At 40.1% G+C, this 16,875-nt stretch overlaps 1 protein-coding gene across 1 annotated transcript; it reads left to right on the top strand.

Moving 5' to 3' along the window:
• Positions 1 to 3,082: 3,082 nt before the first annotated feature.
• On the top strand, positions 3,083 to 16,545 carry CAPN10 (calpain 10). The gene is made up of 13 exons (XM_050308147.1): positions 3,083 to 3,151; positions 3,512 to 3,719; positions 5,058 to 5,189; positions 5,414 to 5,610; positions 6,868 to 7,085; positions 7,621 to 7,762; positions 9,278 to 9,444; positions 9,981 to 10,264; positions 10,743 to 10,945; positions 11,323 to 11,578; positions 12,630 to 12,829; positions 13,791 to 13,836; positions 15,212 to 16,545. Exons 2-13 carry the CDS (start codon positions 3,576 to 3,578, stop codon positions 15,239 to 15,241), a joined length of 2,019 nt encoding a protein of 672 aa, XP_050164104.1. The 5' UTR covers positions 3,083 to 3,151; positions 3,512 to 3,575; the 3' UTR covers positions 15,242 to 16,545.
• Positions 16,546 to 16,875: the final 330 nt, after the last annotated feature.

Genomic DNA, 16,875 nt, shown 5'->3' with positions numbered 1-16,875 from the left:
GAAACTGCACTAGAAATCAGTGTGAGATTTATCAAGCCACTGTCCTCTGAGACAGAATTATTTGATTTTGTTGAAGCCCAGGTAAGTTGCTTTAGCTGTTGATTACATGCATTCCTAAAATGCATGCCCAGTTTCTAGTTTGGATTTGTCTAGTTTCATCTTCCAGCTCTGGAAGCTACTGCTTTGTTTGTGAAACGTAAACTACTTACTCTTAAACATAACCTCTTTCTCATGTTAGTTCTTCTTAATTCTTAAAGAAAATGCATTTATTAGTCTCTTGCTGCAAGGTTTATCTTCCATACTTGATGTATTGCTGTAGCTCTGGAGTGGAACATGATGTTTCAGCATCCTTTTAAAGTGGAAATTGCACACTGTTTCTCAGAAATTACCTCAAATACTGCTGTATATTCCACACCAACTTAAAAAGAATTTTTTATTAGTATTGTGCATTCATCCTGTAAATTTTTACTAATTTACAGTAGTAATTTGGGCACCAGTTAGAGTATGTCTGGATATGGCAACCTTTTATAGATAAAGGAGTGTAGAGAAGGGCTATTCCATATTCTGGAGGTGAATTTTGCTCTATACAGAGGGAGACTAACTGGTTGCAATAAATGCCTGTTTGAACGCTTCCCCTCACTCCTTGTGCATGCACCTTCTGCACTGGAAAACTCAAGTCTTACACCTCAGATTTCTTGTCCAGAGAATTATGATTATATTGAACGTAGTGTGCTCTGTGCCCCACAAGAAAGGTGTTTTAATATACTGTAGACAAGTCTCTCTGTAAATAAGGAATGGCATTAGTGGGTTTTACAGAGCATCGAACCCTTTTCCAAAAGCATGCTCACTGAGATGCAGGGTCTTACAGCAGAGTGGGAGGTGATAAGAAAGGGTGGGAGACAGGACATGATTTTGTGTAAAGCATCACGGGGGTTAAGGTTGACATTTCAGGAGTATGATCTAGGGGAGCATCAGCTTTGTGCATTGTTTTAATTTTGGTGTCTTGTACCACCTTGCTCTTGTGTGCTGTGGTAGCCAGGCTGGAAATTTGGAGCTGTGCTCTGCCTCCGGCTGTGCCTGAGGTACTGAGAGAGATATATAACGCCAAGCACCGCTTCCAAAGTCTCCCTTAAGCAAAAAGACACTCTGTGCTGTTCCTCTGATGCAGCGCCGACCACTGTCAGCTGAGTGATATTGCAGGGACTAAGCATTTGACTTCCTAATTCTGGTATTAGGATCCAGAGAATTGGAAGAGCTCCGTTGTGAACAACTTCCATGTATCATAATTTGCAGAAACAAACACACACGTTGGGCCCAGCCACAACTGCTCGATCACTTTCACTTGTCTCCCTGTCCTTGAACCACCAGGAGTTGGAGACAAAAGCAAACATGGGGTTGATGAAACCCAAAATCTGACAAATAATCATGAAAATATCAAATGCTATTCTAAATGGTCGTCTTCATTCATATGGAAATGAGCTGGCTATTTAGCTGGACACAAATCCCTTTTAACTTTAAATATCTATAGCAACAGGACTGTGTTTGTCTCTCCAGGCATGGTTTAATTCTGCAGGATTGCCAAGAACCAACAGAAAATTCTCTGCTGCTTTTTTTTCCCAAGAGTTCAGGTTAACAGAAAAAAACATCATCAGCTGCATAATGCATGAATTTGCCCCTTTTCAAGTCTGCAGTGGGGCAAGGAAAGCATGTAAGGTATCTAGGAGGCAAAGATACTATCCAACTCTTTCCTTTTGCTAATAACTCATAAATAGTTATGTGTTTAATTAGTTAACTGTTCCAGGTCGGGCCTACTGTGTTTAGTTAGAGCTCAACACTCCTCCTGCTTTCTAGAGCCTGTCCTTTAATGGAATTCATGCAGTTGTGATCTGTGATCGCTGTTCCCTAAAGAACGCAGGGGTGAAATCACACAGATCAGAGCCTTACTGTTCCTGACACAGAGGCCTTTTTTCCCCTCTCTCCCTCCCCCAACAGACTTCTCCTGTGTCGGCTCCCTCGCAGCTGCAGCTCCCTCGCATGAGCCGTGGATAAGAGGGGTCCTTATTCTTACTGCCAGCAATGTTTCTTCTTCTCCCAAATGGGTCAAAACTGAACGTGAAAAGTCTTGTTTGTTGATCAAATTTGCAGTATGCAGGGGAGAAGCCTTGTGTCTGTACAACAGGTATGACCAAGGGCCAGAGAACCTATTTCTGGATCAGTCAGCGGGTGGACAGTTGCTGCAGTTACCTGTGAGCATTTCCATCTGCTAAGGTTGGCTTTAGAGGAGGATTTCTGCGCTCATTTCTGATGCAAACCAGTCAGGCACGTGTTTTCTGTGGATCTCTCTCGTTCAGATGACCTCTCTACCCAAGGACCAGGAGACATAACCTTTAGACTCAAACACATCACAGGCAAGTGTGAAAAACAGGCTTTTTTGTAAACAACATGTCCTCCCACGCTGGCTCAGCAGCTGCTTTATTGGCCACACCTGAGCTCCTTGAGAAACACTGACGTGAAAGGCCCAAATACAACAAAAGAAAGCAGCCTGCTTCAGTGTGCCTTGACCCACCCCAAAACCTCGGTATGCTGAAGCGGTCATGGGGCCCTTATTTCTGCGTTTCTGTCCTTTGTACTGAGCAACTCAGTATTTTTTAGGGTATTTTTTCTATTTTACTGGTCATCAGTAGCTATCAAGAGTATGAGAAGTATTTCCTATGTCAGTTCAGTCCTTGGACAGTTACATGGTGATAAACTACCCGAAAACGTGATCCTTCCCATTATGCCGGGGAAGCACTTGGTGAGGATCAGCAATTTCTCTGACAGCTTCTCCGTCACAGACTTCACGAAAACGGTGTTTGGCTTCATTTCCCTCCGCCTGTAAGAGCAGCTCAGGTGACACTGCCGCAGGTAACGCTCCAGGCCGGCAATCTCCCGTTCCTCCCAGGAATTCCGGGACGGGCAATCTGAACAACGGGACGGCGGATCCCGGGACCTCCCCTCAGGGAGGGGCGGGGTCAATGGGTGGTGCTCACAGATGTAGCGCCCGCTGATTGGTCGGCTGTCCCGTCAGTCACCCGTGGGGTGGGCGGGGCCGCGGGCCGTGGCGTTGCCCGGTAACGGCCGCCCTGGGCAATGGCGGCGGGGCCGCCACGCGGTGAGCGGGGAGAGGGGGCGGCCGGGCTGAGGGGCTCTGTGGGGACGGGGGGGCTACCGGGTGGGAGGAGGTGTGAGCAGAGGGGTCCTGCTGGGGCTGGGTGCGAGGAGAAGGGTGTTGGGGGGAGCCCTGTGGGGAGGGTGTGCGCGGAGCGAGGGGGAGGGCACGTAAGTGGGTGTGGGTCTGCTCAGAGACCCCCTTTCTCTTCCAGCAGAGCGGTGCGGGGTGGTGTCAGGTGCTGGAACAACCAGCAGTGGGGTGGTTCAAGGTGCTGCGTTGTTAGAACAGTCCCTAAATAAATCCGCCGTGCCTGTTTGTTTCCCTGTTGCAGTTCCCCGGTAACACTCGTTTCTGTTGCAGATTTGTGCCTGACGATCTAAAGTCGTGGGAACAGCCGGAAAACCTGCTTAGGACTGTGTTGAAAATGCTGGGAGAGAAAAAGCAATTAATGGTGAAAAGAGACCTTTACACTGACCCCACGTTTCCGGCCAGCGATACGTCTATATTTTTTGATTATTGTACCCCGCTTGCCCAATTCAGAGGCGAGATATCTTGGTTGAGACCTAAGGTGAGTTTTAAGGTATAAAGAGCTGTGATTTTAGCACAATTGGGCTTTCAGGCAGTGATGCAAGTTAGCATTGAATGACTGCTTCTGGGTGCTTTTATTGTTTAGAAATATAGAAGGGATAACCAATGTATGTCCGTGTTAAGAATACATGAGTTACAGTTTAAAAGCCTGGGTGCTTGTTTGTAGGTTTAAATCCTCTTGTAGAGATTTTAAATTTCAGGCACTGGTAGAAGTTCAGATATTTTATTATAAATATGTTTTATTATGCAAATATTGTGCATACTAAGTTGAATGCAACATTTTGTCATTCCCAGTTTTTTTGATATATTGCAAAACTACCTTGAAAATAAACAATTGGATTTTAGATTTTTTTCAGAAGCATGTTGCTTTTTCTTGATTGTTGATTTCTCTGATAACAAAAAAGAAAACTTTTTAAAGTTTATAACATGTCATATGGCTTGTACTGCTTTTAAACTTTGAGCTGGGTTGCAGAGCAAGCCATACGAGAGCTAACAGCTTTAGAATGCTTTTTGGCACTATACTTGCTTAAAGTGAAGTATTTATGATACTGCCTTTGTGCGGAGGGGAAAAAAAGGCTATAAAAATATAAAGGAAGAAAAAAGTATGTTGTCCTCAGTTGTATTTTCTCCTCTTCATCTGGGATTGGCTGTAGAACAGTGATAGAGCTGTTGCTTGTCAGGTGTAATTGGCAAACAAATAACTTCACAGAGCCCAGTGTGTAGCTTCCTGCTTTTGTACTTCACACCTTGATTGCTACTGGGGACTGATCAGTTAATTTCCGTCTCTTGCAGTGTTTATAGGTAAGAAGAACCATTTAGAAAAACTCACTTTCAGATGTGATTAAAAGTGTTCAGGACTTTACAGTTAAAATTACCCCTCCTGCTACCAACTAATCTATTTTTATTTGCTCTAAGAAAGGTTTTTCCCTTATACTTATTTGAAGATTTTTGTGACTTGGGACGTTCAGTTCAGTGTGGATGGCATCAGCTCTGTCACAGTTCGTCATAGCTCTAGAGAAGAGCTGATGAGTTATGTTGTCTTTCACTTATTGCTGCTTCTGCTAAGGTTGCACCTGATGATGTTTGTATACTAAAATTCATGTGGGAATTTGATTTACATCACACAAAGTACCTGCAGTATAGTCACAGGACATTTATTTGTTATTGCTTACTTAGGCTGTGTCTGGAAAGAAAACTTTCTAAAAGTAAAAATTCCCTTATTTTATGAGAGGTCTCTAGAGCCCTCCAAGTCCCTGAAACACGTTTTCTTAGAATGTCATGCAGGATTTGGCTTTAACTCCTCTTCTTTTAATTATAGGACATTTGTTCTTCTCCTCGATTATTTTCAAACAACCTGCAGGATGTGCAAGTGAAACAAGGAATTTTGGGAGACTGTTGGTTCCTGTGTGCCTGTGTAGCTTTGCAGAAGAGTAAATACCTGCTGAACAAGGTATGGAGAAGTTTTCTTCACCTAATTGACGTTTGTGTATTGTTCTGGAGTCCTAAACGGCCATATGAGTATCGGTTTTGTTGTGCTCAGTGTTACTGGTTTTGTTGACATATTTTTTCTGTGTTTACTACAAATGGTTGATGTTCAGTATACTTTTAACCGGCTTTATTTACAAAAAAAAAAAAAATTCATTGTTTGTCTTCATTTTGGCTTTTGGCCTCCAGGTAATCCCCCCAGGTCAGCCCAGCTGGACAGATGAGTCCTACCAAGGCTGTTTCACCTGTCGGGTCTGGCAGTTTGGGCACTGGGTGGAAGTGACCATCGACGATCGCTTACCTTGCCTTGGGGGTAAACTCTGCTTTTCCCAGTGTCAGACAGAGGATTTGTTTTGGCTTCCACTCTTGGAAAAAGCTTATGCAAAGTATGTGAACACTGTTATTGTGGAAAATAGAAATGCAACACCTGTGTGTCCCTCCTGCTTGCTTATTTTACCTCACTGCTTTGGGCATAGATCTGTGTGTTGTTCAGTTGGTGGTCCCATCCTGGCTTGTGCAGAAGTTGCTTCTTAACTGTAGATCTGTAAAGTGTGTTTTTAGTTGCATATGAGGTAAGGTAGTCTTAGGGAGAGAATTCTGATGAAAAGTAAGAACTTTTTTCAGGATGCAAATTATGTTTGTTAAGTCACTGTCCATTGGTCATCTAACTAATTAAAGGAAGATATTTTACTAGGGAAGATGAGAGCTCAATGAAAGCAGAAATCATGCAAATATTTTCATGGAAAGCAACAACATTATGTAAGTTTATGCTAGTTGAGGCTCTGGTTGTGTGAGTTTCATTGCTCTTTTGCATAATTTGATAGTTTATTATATTAAGAAGAAACAACCATAGTGTTGATGTGTTTGAAAATGGAGCTATTTTATGGTTTATGACACATCTGTCGAAAAGCTGTCCAGATGGACAAAGCAATTTGGAGACAAAATGCACTGGTAAGATAGACATCTAATATCCAGAAGAACATGGGTGGAAGATTGTGTGGTTGCCAGCAGAGGGCAGAGAAAGACTTCAAGCATCAAGTAATTTATTCAACTGTAGATACATTGAGCAGAAGCTGTAAAGCAGCAATGTCACGTTAAAGCTTCTCTGTAGGTTTGAAATGTAATATTCTTTGTTTTCAGCTGCGATCTTATTCAATCTTATAATTCTATTATAGTCTTGATTGCTTTTGCTATTTTTTGCATTTGCTGCATCAGCTAAGGTAGTCTCTTGGTTTGCTTAGATTGTTGAAGGAAGTGCTACTCTGTACAGTGAACAAAGAATAATTGAAGAAAAGGAAGAAATGTTCTTTATACAGAATGATCACATAAGATTATGTAGTGCATGGATAATAAAGTACAAGTGACTAGTACTAGACTACAGCAGTTTTTACATAGGATGGAGGGAATTCTAATAAACTACCCATTCAACAGTAGAATATCTGATGGCTTACGTATTCTTTAGATGTTGTATTCTATATAAATAAAATAGTATATACTTTTTCTTGCCTGCTTTGGGATATGAGGTAGGGTGCAGTCATGACTGTGATATAGGGTGGGGTTTGAAAGTATGTAAGAACTGTGTTTCTTTAGTTCTGCTGCCTGTACAAACTTTTTGGTTTGTTTGGTTTTGGGGTTTTTTTCAGAGTACATGGATCTTATGAGCAGTTGTGGGCAGGACAGGTGGCTGATGCTTTGGTTGATCTGACTGGAGGAATTGCTGAAAGATGGACCCTAAAAGACCCTGGAAAAAACATGGAGAAAGAGAAGACTGGCATGGTTTTGGAGAAAGCAGTGTTTAGAAGATTAATGAATCTGAAGGAACAGTGTGTAATAAGCTGCTCAGTCCTCAATTCCAGACAAGGTAATATTAAATGTCTCTATTTAACAGGCTTCAAAGCACAAAGCAACCAGCAAATGCAAGTGCTGATTCTAGTAGCATGCCAATTTCATGATGCAGTTTTATATAAGTTTGGATAAATAAAGATTTAAGGATGTTACTGAGTTCAAGATGGAGGGTGGTTTTGAGGAATGCTTTTTATATTAGATGCTAATATGGTCAGTTCTCAAAAACAAATACACCCTCCACACACCCCTCAAAAAAGCACCTCAAAACCAACCTTAAAAAATCCAGAGAGTTTAGCACAGTGAATTTGTAGGTATTTGAAGTCAAGGAGTGAGTTAAGAAGTTAAAAAATCTTATTTTATATCTATGTAGTCACAAATAAAATGAGCTGTTTGGTGTTTTTTTTTTTTTTGTGCTGTTCTAATACAGATTTTAAAAAAATTCCCTCTATCTTAAGATTACCTTCTTTCACAGAACAGTTTAATGTCATTTTAAAATCTGGAACAGGTCCTTTTTTTTATTTTCCAATGCTTTTTTTTTTTTTTCTCTTCAGGTGCAAGTGAACTAGGAGAATTTCACGCCTTTATTGTGATAGATACATTGAATCTCTCTGAAGTGTCAGGCAAGGAGATCTTCCTGCTACGAATACGCAATCCCTGGGGGAGGCGGTGCTGGAAAGGGCCCTGGTGTGAGGGGTGAGTAGGTTTCTTTCCATTTGGAAAGTCCTTTGTGAAAGTTCTGAAGCACAAGAGCATATCTCTGTGTTGCATGGGCAAACAGCAAACACTGCTAATAAATAGTCTGTGGTGGAGGAGAGAGACTGCAGTGTGTGTGCAGCCCTTTAGAGAGCTAGTAGTTCACACAGCTCATTGGTTCTGAGGCTGGTAATTTTGATCTCTTTGTTCTGGTAATTTATTTTTTTTAATAGCTTTTTTTTTTAATCAAATCATATCTTCTCGTGGAGATAAGGTATTGGGGTTTTTTCTGTTTCTGATTTTTGTGGTGCTTTTTTGTTGTTCTGCAGTTGATCTGAGTATCTCTGATCATGTTTATGACTTGGAGTCACTCAGCTTTACTGGGCTCTTCTCATGTAATCTTGGCTCAGTTGCAGAAAACAAGCAAAGGAGTATTTACGAAACAAGATATAGCAGAATGAAGGATGCTTATGTTGCTTGTGTGCTGTCATTTCTGTAGATTGGTATGAGATGGACAATTGGTATGAAGCTGGAACTGAGTCCATATAAAGTAGAAATAAAGAAGAGATCTGTTAAAGGAGATGCAGAAATATGTGTAGCAGTTCATATAGGAAAGTAACAAGAATGAAAGGGCAGACCCCACTGGCTTAATTTGAAAAACATTAGCATGTTTTGACTCTACAAAAGAACATACAATTCTTGACCCAAGGAGCAAGCGTTCAGCATTAAAATATGATAACTATACGATGATGTTAATAAACATTTTTATAGAAATAAGCTTTTTTCCCCTGAGTTAAAAACATGGTTTCATTGTATTAATCAAAACTTCTGGTTCTTTTTTTGGTTTTTGGTTTTTTTTTTTTTTGCCAGAATTTTGGTTATACAGTTGCTGTCCTTTAGTTTCTTTGTGAAACAGTAAGTTGCCATGTAGTTGCAAGAGGATAATGCTTTCTTGGGTGGCCTTAAACCCCTGTTCTTTTTTGCTAATGAACCAATGAAAAATACTGAAACTCCTAGCTTTTAATGACCCCTCAATAATGAGGTGTTTAAATTCTTGGTTTATCATGACTTAGCCAGCAGATTCGTGGGGGTAACCAGCTGTTTTATACAAATGGCAGTTTTTGATGTGCAGCATTAAAATTCTTTCGGAGCAGTCACTGTGCTGCTTGTTTTACTTTTTTGCCACTAACAACTGTTAAAAATCTTTATTTTACTCACACATTGGGCTGTACCGACTGTTGTAAGTAAAGCATCTATTTCACCCCGAAGTCTGTTACTGTATCCAGTCTGGCATTATGTTGTTCCTGGGTTTTCTTCAATATACTGTGACTCATCCTTTCTATGATCCCTTTCACTGACCACCAATGTGTGTGCAGAAATATTCAATGCAAGTATTTAACAATAAAGTGAAGAAATCTCTACTTGCTGTCCCATTCCATAAGATATTTGGTAGAACATTGTTGTGGGAATTCTGTTGGGCAAAGAGTTAAATGCTGACTTTTGTCTTATGTGCAGCGGGCAAGGATGGAGCCAGTTAGATCCAGTAGTTGCTTCAGAACTGCTCTCACAGATCCAAGAGGGAGAATTCTGGGTTGATGAAGAGGAATTTTTCAGAGAATTTGATGAAATTACCGTGGGCTTTCCAGTCAATGAGGAAGGACAACTTCAGAGCCTCTATACAGGTGTGGTATTAGAAAACATCTTTCTCATGCAAATAACATTATGCCAGTGGGAAGGACTGATTTGAATTGCAAATGGATCCAACTAGACCTTAATTTCTCAGTTTTTCTCTCTCCTTTAGACCCACAGGCCTTTTCTGTCTCTACTGGGAAGAACAGAAGGACAAGAAGAAATTGAAGCTTAGATATTACTCTGAAACCTAGTTACTGGCTAGTTGGTTGAGAGATTAGTGTCCTCTGTCTAGAAAGCTGTTGTTCTGAACAGCCTTGTGATGTTTTGTTTTTAATGGTAGATACACTTGAGATTTCTAGAAACAGTTTCATGTTGTAAAAGTCATGTCATCAGTCTGCCATTACCAGTTGTGACATTAATTCTCATGCCTCTCGAAATCTTGGTCATGAATTTCTGCTTCAAGAAAGTATCAGGGTTGTGACGGTGTGTTTTTTTGGGCTGGGGAAACTCTGCCTTATATCTGTTGTATAAAATTAAGTAGCCTCCCGTGTCTGAAATCTGCACCATGTTTTTCTTATTTTGTTAGAGAAAGTGCTGTATCACTCACAGAATCTGTTTGGATCCTGGGTGAGAGGCCAGTCTGCTGGTGGCTGCCGTAACAACAGCAGCTTCCCTACCAACCCCAAGTTCTGGTTGAGAGTCTGTGAAACGAGTGAGGTGTGCATTGCTCTGCTGCAGAAACACAGGAAATACAGCACTGACTGGGCTGGAAGGATTCAAAATCCAGCTCATTTAGCAGAGGAAAATCCATCTTTGACTGAAGGCATACACGGGAAGAACTACCAGGCTGTGGGATTGCATGTCTGGAAGGTAATATGTGAGTGATATTTTTCTTTTTGCAAATAGAAGTTTTAAAGCACTACTGAAACATTTGAGCAAAGTCATTCATTTCCTGTGGCACTGATACAATTCAATGGGTCGTGCCTTTTTGCATCTCTTGATTTATGCTGGAATAGTTCTGTTTATCTCACAGTTACTGCCTGTACAGACTATTAGTGGACTAGTACTTTGTTCTTATCACTGAGCACTTGGGATTGTTCCAAACTAGCGCATGACATTTCAGGCTGGTTATTTGAAGACCATTCCTAAATTTACTCCTCCTGAATATTAACTCTTCCTACTCCTCCTTTATGTTCAGATTATGTGCTGGTACTGCCCTCTTTGTTTGTTTTTGAAACATGTTTATTCATGTTTAAAAATACTTTAAACAATATTTGATAATTTTTATTTTTATTAGAAACTACTCATGTTTCCTAAACCACCATGCATCATTATGCATTTGTTCTAGGTGGAGAAGAAACGATTTAACCTTCCAAAGACCCTCTCTGCTCCTCCAGTTGTAGGTACCGTCTGCCATTCCTACGATAGAGAAGTCCATGTGTGCTGTGACCTCTCGCCTGGCTTTTATCTTGTTGTTCCCAGCACTTTTCTGAAAGATGCAGTAGGGAATTTCCTGCTTCGTGTATTTTCAACAGGGAGGATCTCTCTCAGGTAGGTTTAAAACAAAACAGAACATTTCTTATAGTTGTTGACATAAATACGTGAAGTGTAGTACTAAGTGTGAATGTTTAAAATACTTGGAAGGGTTGTGTAGAGTGTCAAGTAACAGCATTTTTTTTTCTTTGAATTCATGTAAGTAGTGCTCTAGTTCTTTATTTTTGTCATGAAGCTGCTACTACCTCTTGTTGAAATGCTAGTCAGAGGTAGCCAGATGAGTAACATCTTGACTCTAAACTGCAGCTTAGTGCTGTATGCAGGGGCAAAATGTCCTGTTGGCAACGTGTTAAAAAGGTGTTCAGATTTTTTTATATTGTGGTGCTACACAGGTTTTGTACATTTTAGTTTCTTTTCTCTCTTTTGTTTGATAGTGAGCTAAAGCCACCACCCACAGATGCTGCCCTCTGCGAAGAACTCCCAGCTGGTGAATGGGAGACAGTGCAGCTGCATGGATGCTGGAAAAATGGGCAAAGTGCTGGAGGTAGCAGGAACTTCCCCTCCTTCCATACCAATCCCTGCTTTCCACTCTCCATTCCTGCAGGACCAGGAAAAAGCAGTGTGAAGGTTACCCTCCGTCAGCACTGCCAGGATAGCAAGTGTCGTCCGATAGGTTTCCATATTTTCCAGGTGAGGCTTCTGGTCAGTTGGATTGCTCGTTTGCCAAGGGTGAAGGTGAACTTGTCACTCAGTCCAGGGCTCCTTGCACTTCACAAGGGACTTGCTGCTTCAAGGAGAAACACTTGCTGATCCTGGGAAGTAATACCCTTGAAAGATACAGAATAACTACATAGTTACATAGCATAATAACCAGATAATTGGTTCCACTGAACCCTTACAAGGTTCTAAATTAGTTTTAGAAATTATGAACTCTTTTGAGGATTTGCAAAGAATTCTTAGTGTCCTGTTGATTGAGGACCAGACGTTTTGGTAATTCATCATGAAAGCTTACTTTCCTCATGTGTAATCGTCACTTACTTTTCCATAGGCAAGTGATGTTGGATCAAAAGGACTGTGATATCTTGAAATAAAACAAGATATGATTTGGTATGGACAGATACAGGTTCTACACTGGCATGTGCCAGTGATCAGTTGCATAAATGTAGCATGAGAAGTTGCTGGTTAGGTAACTATTTTGCAGAGAAAGCCAGCTTTATTTCTAGAAAACACGCTTCCAAAAAGGTGTTACTTAAGTGAAAAGTCTGGAGTTTGAGCATCAGAAGTGATCACAAAGCTTCAAATATACAATATGTGAAGAAAGATTGGCATTTTTATGCCTATAGGAGACTGAGGTGAAGTTCTAATGTGCATTTTTAGTACAGGAAAGGCCACTTGAATGAGGAAAACACAGTATGTTCACCATATTCATGAGGTGAAAAATAAGTGCATTAGGCTACAGCAGGGAAGAGTGAGGTTAGACAACAGAGAAAGCTTTAGAGCTGTGTGAATAGTGGGTGGCATAAATTGTCTATAAACATGCTTGGAATGATTAATCTATATTTAATACTGCCATCTGGGTTTTCTGGAAGCCTTCCCATCCTTCTCTCTAACTCTGTGCAGCAAAGTGAGTATCTGTAGTGGAATAGAGATGGACCGTACCAGGCTGTGGTATGCCAGGAATGAAACGTTGTGAGATCTGAAACAGATGAAAGAGTGGCCATGTCTGTATTCTTTTTTGCAGGTGCCTAACAGCAGCTGGAAACCACAAACTACTTCTTTTCTGCACCTGGAGCCACTGGTGAGCTGTGTTCCTCACTGCTATTCGCAGGAAGTGAGCCGACTTTGCAGGCTTCCTGCAGGACGCTACGTCATCATACCTTCTACGTACTTGCCCAATACAGAAGGCAATTTTACAGTGGTCATAGCAACCAAAATAGACAGGTAACATTTTGTTGCCTTCTATTTGCATTTCTAGTCTCTTTCGTTCATGTATTACGGGATGTTTGAATCATAGAATCAGCCAGGTTGGAAAAGACCTCCGAGATCATCAAGTCCAACCCTTGATCCAACACTGCTGTGGTTACTAGACCATGGCACTCAGTGCCACATCCAGTCTCATCTTAAAAACCTCCAGGGATGGTGAATCCACTAACTCCCTGGGCAGCCCATTCCAGTGTCTGATTACTCTCTGTAAAAAATTTCTTCCCAATAATCAACCTAAACCTTCCCTGGCACAGTTTAAGACCATGTCCTTATGTCCTACTGCTGGTTACCTAGGAGAGGAGACTGATGCCCACCTGGCTACAACCTCCTTTCAGATAGTTGTAGAGAGTGATGAGGTCTCCCCTGAGCCTCCTCCAGGCTGGAAACAATAATTGCAGTAATGTGTTCTCGATGCAAATTTTTTTTAAGAAGTCTTGGTTTTGCTCTTTTTGTGTTTGTATGCTCTACTTGTCACTTTGATTATGTTGGAAGAATGACTAAAAAAAGAATTATTTGTTAACTCTTCTTGCATCACTTCCTGAATAACTGGTGTCTAGTGCTGGAGAAGATGGCACTAAAGCAACTAATTACCAGCTATATGTGGATTTTAGGATTTATACTGAAATTTAACTGAGCTTTTTAATAATCAGGGTTGTTTTTGAGAAAATGCAATGAGTAGCCAGCATTACTCCAAGTAGTTCCTCCTGATGTGAATAACAACAGGTCTGCATCTGCGTTTGTAGCTTCCAAAAGATTGCAGTAAGATTCCATAGAATTGCATCAAGATTCCATAAGGGAAAGGACGTGGAACAAAGCCTGATATAACAGTCTTCTCTTTTGGAAGTGTGATAAATAATTGGTATTTACAAGATTCCTCAATGCTTTGTGCAAAAATAAGTGTGGTTTGGGTTTTCAACAGGAAGCGCATTCAGAGCCAGGAGACACTTGGACAAGTATTGCAAGAGGTAAGTGACACATTCTGATGGGTATGTTTTGATATATTCATTCCTGGTGTCACCCTAGAACAGCATGCTTTAATTATATATTGTGCCCTTCCTCCATCTGATTGGCTTTGATACTGATTTGGTATCCTACGTGTTGCGATTTTGAAATTTAATGGCATTATAGTGTTGTAAAGACTTAAGAAAACACAGCAAAAAGAGAAGATCAAACAGGCAATTCAAATATTAGCTTTCACCACTCTAGAGTTTAGTCTTTTATTTGTTTCCTTATAGCCAGCCCATATAGCATCCTAACATTGTAATCCTTCCTGGTGTGCAAGCTGTTCTGATGGAGCTCATGCCAGCTATTTCATACTTGGGCTTTGTGTGTTGCTTGATTAGATAGGTATGTAATACTGAAGGGCTGTTTGTGAATGCTGAGTAACTAATACAGTATGTGAAGAGGAGAACTTTGAATGTATTTTAACAATTGTAAAGGTACTTGATTTGAATGGCAGATCAAAGCATGCCCTTGATAATACTCTGCTTATTAGTTGGAATAAGACCATCTAGATACTTGGGTCTTTCGTTTTGAGGTTTAAACAAAACAAAAATTGTAGGAGAAATTCTTCACCCAAGGTTAGAACTGGCTTACTCATTTTCTTAGTCTAGGTCATGTTGACCAATTGTTGCATTTTGTCCTTAAAACCACACAAACAGTATGGATTTTGTGTGCTTCCCAAAAATGAGCACAGACCTGTGTGTACTTTCCACATGGTTCTTTTTATTTTAGTATTTAGGAACTGAAGTATGTAATGAAAGTCCTTTTTTGCTGTTGTTTTGGAAATAAAACATTGCAAGGCCACTAAATCAGAAGGAATCTATTGCAAGATATGTTTCTTATATTCCTTGAAAACGGAATCAAGGGAACAAACAGTTTAGATTCTTAAGGACTTGAAAGCTTCACAAATCTGGAAATTGCAGTTATAGTTTTAATAGCAGTGGCAGAAATTAATGTCTAAATTTAATCTTCAACAGCATGGGCTTTTCTAAAGACTGGACTTTAGAAATCATTCCATGCTTTTGGGGGTTTAACTTTTCCATGAGGGAGACTGCTTAGATCCTTCAGGAGTGGGGCTAGTGATTTCTAAGGGATACATAACAACAACAGAGCTGGATGTCAGTATATCTTTCTAGAAGTTTGACTGTTTTCTCATTACTGAAGTGATTTATGATTAAGATTTTTTAAACAATGTTTCACAAGGAAAGCTTGCATTTTGTTCTTAATTTCTACGTATTTGTTGTCTCTGATTCACTTTAAATCCTTATGAATTCCTTCCTGACAAAAAAAACCCCTCATGAAATAGCTTTTTTCTCTGTATTGCTCATTTTCTTATAGATTTCCTTTACAACTGTGATGAAAAGGTAACCTGGAATTCTCCACTGTCATTTCAAGAAACATCGGAAATCCAAGGGATGCCTCACCTCTTGCTGTTCTTGGTTTTAAATGAAATAACAGGAAGATGCCCTTAGCCCAACTGTTCTTCACTGGTACCAACCATCAGGCCTACAATGACTTCTTAGTAAAAATACCTCCTTTAATCATGTACACTCTGAATATTTCTTCTTCCCCTGTTTTTAGAACGAGCTTTGTACAGCAAATTAAAATGTACCTCAGTTCTTCAGAAATACAGGTGAAGAATATGTGCATGTTTTAACCCAAGCTACAGTTTTGGAAAAAGCATATGGGCAATGCCAGGTTGGATGGAGCCCTGAGCAACCTGGTCTGGTGGAAGGTGCCCCTGGCCCGTGGCAGGGGGTTTGAACAAGATGATCTTGAAGGTCCCTTCCAATTGCAACCGTTCTATGATTAGAAAACAATATTTTGTGGAAAAAAAGTTATCAACCTGACAGAATAAATTCAGTGACTAAAGGAGTAAACATGGAGAAAGAAATGGAATCTTGTTTTCAGGTAGGATATACCTCAAGAACCATCAAAATACACTGGAGTAAAGAAAGTCCAGGCTTGTATCTGACACTGCCAGTCCTGCTGCTGAGCACTTTACCTGGGGCCCTTTATGGAACCATGCAAATGGTGTGTGGAAAGGAGAAATTTTTTTGGTGAATTTTTCTTTAATGAGCACCAGAAAGGAAAAAGATAAGACTTGAAAACTTTTGAACTATCCTGTCAGACTGCTTTTATAAATCTGTAAGAATGTGTTTTATGCAAGATCTGCCGTCACTATAAGAAATATCAAGTTTAAGAGATTTTTCCTAATTTATTATTGAAAGTATTTCTTATTCAAGCAGGAATTTTTAAATGTTATATTTTCCTCAATAAAAATAAAGTAAAATGGCTTTTATTAAAAAGGTGAAAAATGTCAGTGATGTTGAGTTTGCATTTGTTCTGCGACACCAAACTTTACAGTGTGTTACAAACCTGGGGTTTTCACCAAATGGAAGGGAATATGTTTGGAAATATTGAAAATTGGAAATATCTGAGAGGAGAATCAAGTCTTCCATTAGTTTTATGTCTGAGAAATATGTAATACTCTACTTCTGCTTTTAACTATATCCTGCCATAATTTATGCTGGCTCCTGTTGAACTTTGAAACTGAAAACTTTTAGGGTGCTTGCAGCTGAATTTTAAATGCTCAAAACCTTCTACATCTGTTTATGTGGAGAAAGAAGAGAAGAAAACACCCTGAGTAATAAATCACTACCGTGCTTTAACAGATGTTGACATTTTCATTTATTTTCTTAAGAGAAAGGATCAGCCTTTCAAGAAATTCAGATAGGAAATTATTGGATCATACAATAATATTCATAAACAGAAGAAGGAAGGTTTTGTGAAAGCATAGGGACTCGAGCTGTGATGAAGTGGGAACTGAGGAAGTAGAAACAGGTGTAAGGATTTCTAAATGGACCATGGTTATGAGAGGCCCCTTTCTGGAGTCAGCTGTGCCTGTGTGAAGTTTGTGCTATGCTATATATTGCTTCTGGGAGTGTGAAAGGAAAAGGAGTCAGCAATTAGGTGTGTGTACTCTGTTACCTCCTGCAAGA

The sequence above is a fragment of the Myiozetetes cayanensis genome, unplaced genomic scaffold (genome assembly GCF_022539395.1).
Source record: "Myiozetetes cayanensis isolate MyiCay16 unplaced genomic scaffold, myiCay2020 scf13, whole genome shotgun sequence".
Taxonomy (NCBI): Eukaryota; Metazoa; Chordata; class Aves; order Passeriformes; family Tyrannidae; genus Myiozetetes; species Myiozetetes cayanensis.
The sequence above is the reverse complement of the archived record's forward strand: the minus strand, read 5'-3'. Positions and strand labels throughout refer to the sequence as shown.